This window comes from Camelus ferus, chromosome 14 (assembly GCF_009834535.1).
Source record: "Camelus ferus isolate YT-003-E chromosome 14, BCGSAC_Cfer_1.0, whole genome shotgun sequence".
Lineage (NCBI taxonomy): Eukaryota > Metazoa > Chordata > Mammalia > Artiodactyla > Camelidae > Camelus > Camelus ferus.
Window position 1 is genome coordinate 20,394,765 of NC_045709.1, and position 4,557 is coordinate 20,399,321.

Sequence of the window (4,557 nt, forward strand, 5' to 3'; positions counted from 1 at the left end):
CTGAAGGGATGGGAGATAGCTTGGGGTTGGGGGGGCGAACCAACTTCTTCATAAAGCTCCAAGCTCCGTTTCCATCTCGCTCAATAATGCACCAACCCCTACCCCCGCAGCTCCCCGGCAAGCCTGCCTCTGCAACTGCTTTTCTGGCCCAGGAGTGTGTCACTGAGAGCCAGCAAAAGCCTGTCCCAGGTGCACCCCCTCCTCATAATCCAAGGAAGGTGCTGGCTCAAAAGGATCCACCATGGACTTGTCCCCTGGGGGCCCTGCTGCTGCTGGATCCTAGACCTCAAAGGGCAGACTGGTGGGTTGCGGTGGAGCTGAAGGATGCGAAACTGCACCACCGAGGGGCTCTTAGAGCAGCGAGTCAGCTGTGCGAAACTCGGAAAGCGTCAGAATCACTGGTAACACTTGAGTTGATATTCTATTCACGGTATGCCTTAAAGCACCCCGGCTTCGGTTTATATTGTCACAATGCCCCTCCTGAAAGGGTGGAGACCTGGTCTCCAGTGAGACTGGGGTTCAGACTGATCGAGATGGGCGACAGGGTGCCGAAAGGCGCACAGGACAGACTCTCATCTTTTGGGGGCACAACGCAGGCATCTACTCCAGGAGGAACCAGGAGTGGCCTCTCCGTGGGGAACCAGATCGCGCCCGCCTTTATTCTAGGGGAGCTGGAGACAGAGCCCTGAACTCTCCTGATCTGAAGGAAAATCGATCGAAGGTTTTAGAAATGACCTCATGTGTTGAGTAACCTCAGCTAGAGCACCTTTCTTGGCGAAAGGAACCCGTGTGTTTGCTTTGCCTAAACACGTCCGGAGCTCCCCGGGGTGGGTGGGTGTGGCGGAGAGATTTCTGGCAGGAAAGGAAGTGCCCAGGCCTCTAGGATCCGGGATGGGATGCTTTGGGAGGTCGTGAGAACCGGGATCCTGTGTTTCCCGTATCCGATGTCCTGAGCAGCAGAAACAGCCTACTCCGGTGGCCATGCGCCCTCCGCCTCCGCGGAACCCTCGCACTTCCTTAATCTCCACCACGTAACGCGTAAAACTTCCGCATATCTCCATAGGAGGGCTGGGGTGTAAATTCAAAGTCGTAGGGGGCTGTGGGATTGTAAGAAGAATCGGTGAGACTCGGGGCCACTGGCTCCGGCTACGCAGGGCCCCTCGTGGGGAACACGGCTCGGGATCGCTCCGGGTCCTCAAAATTGTGGCCTGCGGGAGCAGGGACCCCGCTAATGGAATTTGCCTCAAACCAAAGCTAGTGGGTCTGTCCGAGAGGAAGATGCACCATTCTGCTGGGAATCTGTCCCTAAATACGATAGATACAAAAAGATTGATAACCGTAACAAGTTACCATTCCGAGTTAGCAAAGGAGTGAGTTCTGCCGCTCGCGCCGGTGTGGTCGCTGACTTTGGGGATGGTGATTGGGACAGCCAAACCGATGGGGCTGGACGTGGGGCCAGATCCCAGGCGGGAGGGGGTTGCTGCAGGGGCAGGACCAGAGGCACAGCGCCTGGAGCGCTCTGTCCTTCCCTTCGGACTGGGCTCTGCTTTTCCCTGCGTGAATGCATCTGGCCCCAGCCGGACAGGAGACAGGGGAGTCATTCCGGAAGGTGGGAGCTGAAGTCTGAGGGCTGAGAGTGCAGAGAGGGGCTGACAAGTAGCAAGGCAAGGAGTGGAACTGGACCCCACCATCTATCCCCAACCTTGTCCCAGCAGGAAGCCCCAACCTGGCCTGGGGTCCAGAGCTACGTGGATTTCTAAGAAAAAAAAGTTTATTTAAAATTTTGTACATAAATAAATAAATAAATATCTTCTGGTATTACAGAGACCATACAATTACAAGCTAGGCTGGGGCGGGGCTGGGGCTGGGAGAAGAGGGGTCGCCAAAGGCAGAGAGCTGCGCCTCTGTTTAGGGAAATGCAGAGTGTCTCTGAAACAGTGAATTGGTTTCCCCAACCCGAATACCATGGGCGGCAGTTTCACTCGTGGGCACAGCAAGGTCTGATGGAAGGACAGATGGACCCACTGAATTTTGAGGAGGCTCCTCCAGAAGAGGAAGAAAAAGGAAAAGACAAAAAACAAAACCCAGGGGTTCATAAATGTGTGTGGTGGGGTGTGGATAAACCACCATGGGAAAGAGGTGGGCAGGGAGAGAAAGAGGTTTTTTAAAAGTTAGGGGGGTGGGGGAAGCGAATGGCACCCGGGGGTGGGGGTGGGGGGTGTGGAAGGCCGAGCTTGACCCAGGGTGGAGGAGAGTGGAGGAAGCCTGAGCCAGTCCAGAGAGCAGTGGCGAGAAGGTGCCGGCGGCCAGCAAGGCGCTGGGCCGGGGCCGCTGTGCTGCGTGGTTGAGAAGGACTCTCGCGTTTGCCGTGTTCACAGCTTGGAGTCCGCTTTGGACGGCCGTGGGCCCTGGGGTGGGGGTACCAGGGTCAGGTCTGCCAAGCTCTTGGCGCTGCCCAGGGCCAGGGACCTCCGCAAAGCCATGCCAAATCCGTGCGTCGCCGCCGTTTGGCAGTGGGTGCCTGGGAACCAGTGCTGCGTCTCAGGACCAGTCTTTGAGCTTTGGGAAGGGCCTGGGGAGGGCCTGGGGTGGGCGACCTGGGGAGGCATGCGCCTAGGGAGTGACCGTGAGATCCCGGTCGTCCTTCCCGGAAGAGGACGGAGACATGGGCAATTCGTCGTCATCCTCGGAACACTTGGCTGAGGAGAGCGACGCGCACTTGCAGCCTTGCGGTGCGCCCCCGCCGGCACCCGCGCTTCCGCTGCCGCCGCGGTGGTTGCTGCCTTTGCCCTCCTTCTTGTGCTTCACCCGGCGGTTCTGGAACCAGATCTTCACCTGCTTCTCGGACAGATTCAGGTAGGTCGCGATCTCGATGCGGCGCAGGCGGGACAGGTACATGTTTGAGGCGAACTCTCGCTCCAGCTCTAGCAGCTGCGTGCTGGTGAACGCCGTGCGCATCCTCTTGCTGCTGGGCAGCTGGCTCGAGCTGCTATCTGGAGGGGGTGGGGATGCAGAGAGGGAAGCGATCAGACCCTTGCGTTGTGGGCCCGATCCTCCGGTAGGCGGCTGTCAGAATCCCGGAACTTCGGTCTCTCACCCACCTCTTTGCCCCGAAACAGAATGCACAGCAGCGTAACAGCGGGCGCCTCCTCGCCAAGCCTCGGGATACAGGTACTCCCAGAGTCACGCGGCCTCTGCACTCCTTTATGGAGCGCCCAGAGCCCCAGCCCTCGCTCCCTCCTGAGAGCCCCCGCCAGGACCTTCTGCCTCACTCTCCCTCCCGGCGTCCAGTCCCGTCCCTCCAGCTGCACACCACCCGGATTGCCCCCCTTAAGGGCCCGACATGACCCTCCGCCCCCAGAACGCCCAGGGTCCCCTTCCCTTATCCCTGCCTGGCCAACTTTAGTCTGCCCTGTCCCCCTGCGCGGCGGCCTGGCTTACCCACTGAGATGCAGTGGAACTGCCTGGGGTCGGGCAGCGGATAGGAGGTCTGGTAGAGCGCGGCGGCGGCAGCGGCGGCGGGGCCGTGAGCGACCCCGGGCGACACGGCCGAGTGTTGGCGGCCCAGGGGCGCGTGGCAGTATTGCGAGCCGAAAGGCGGGAAGGACGCCTTGAGCAGAGGCAGCGCGGGCGGCCCGGGGGGCCCGTGCAGCTGCGAGGCGGTGACGCAGAGCGGGCACACGCACAGCAGCCCGGCCTTGCGCGCGTGGCAGGCGCCAGGCGAGAGGCCGTGCAGGGCGTGCGGCGGCGGTACCGCGTAGGGAAAGAGCGGTGGCGGGCTGCCCTCCGGCGCCTTCTTCTCGCCTGCCTCGCGCAGCACCAGCGAGTCCACGAGGAAGGAGCGCGGCATGGCCCCGGTGCGCGGTCGACCCGCCGCCAGCCCGCTTTCGGCGCCCCGCGGATTTCGGGGCTCTCCACGCGCTTCCCCGGGCCGCGGCCGCGCGCAGCTGCCTCTTCCGGGGAGGCCGAAGGCACCGCTGAGGCCGGGACTGAAGGAGCCGCCGCTGCTGCCGCGGGCGTCGCCCAGAGAGCGCGGGGTGCTGGCCAGCACTAGTGGTGCTGAAAGGCGCCGGCGGCGCCGCTTAAATAGGACTATTGCCATGTGATGGGCTACGCCAGGAGCGGCCGGGGCCTCTCAATAGGGTTTTTGTGCCTTTTCTCTTGGCATTCACTCTGCACGCTTCCTCATTATTTCACTTGTTAACTAAATGAACTGCATAATGTACTCTATTCTTGTCAACCCCACCCACGCCGTAACTGGCGCCCTCGCCCCCTCCTCTCCCTTTTGCGGGTTTATTTTCTCATTCTCCTGCGATTTAATATTCTTTTCTTTCTCTTTATTCCTTACTCCCCTTTGGCTTTGCATTGGCGATCGGCCCGTTTATCTTATTGATTTTGCACCCCCGCTGCCTCACTTCCACAGATCCCCATGGGCGCACACCCCCATCTTCCCTGCGAACTCGGACCGCGTCCCCCTCTTTCTCTCATTCCTCCCTGGCCCCCAAGATCTGGCTGCCTCCACTCAGTTTGCTCAACTCGGCGCTGTGCAACCCGCGG

General features: G+C 60.7%; 1 protein-coding gene across 1 annotated transcript; it reads right to left on the reverse strand.

Moving 5' to 3' along the window:
- Window positions 1-2,546: 2,546 nt before the first annotated feature.
- GSX1 (GS homeobox 1) lies at window positions 2,547-3,850 on the reverse strand. The gene is made up of 2 exons (XM_032496404.1): window positions 3,442-3,850; window positions 2,547-2,993 (listed from the first exon to the last, which is right to left on the reverse strand). The coding sequence occupies exons 1-2, from the start codon at window positions 3,848-3,850 to the stop codon at window positions 2,614-2,616; spliced, it is 789 nt and encodes a 262-aa protein (XP_032352295.1). The 3' UTR covers window positions 2,547-2,613.
- Between the last annotated feature and the right edge of the window lie 707 nt (window positions 3,851-4,557).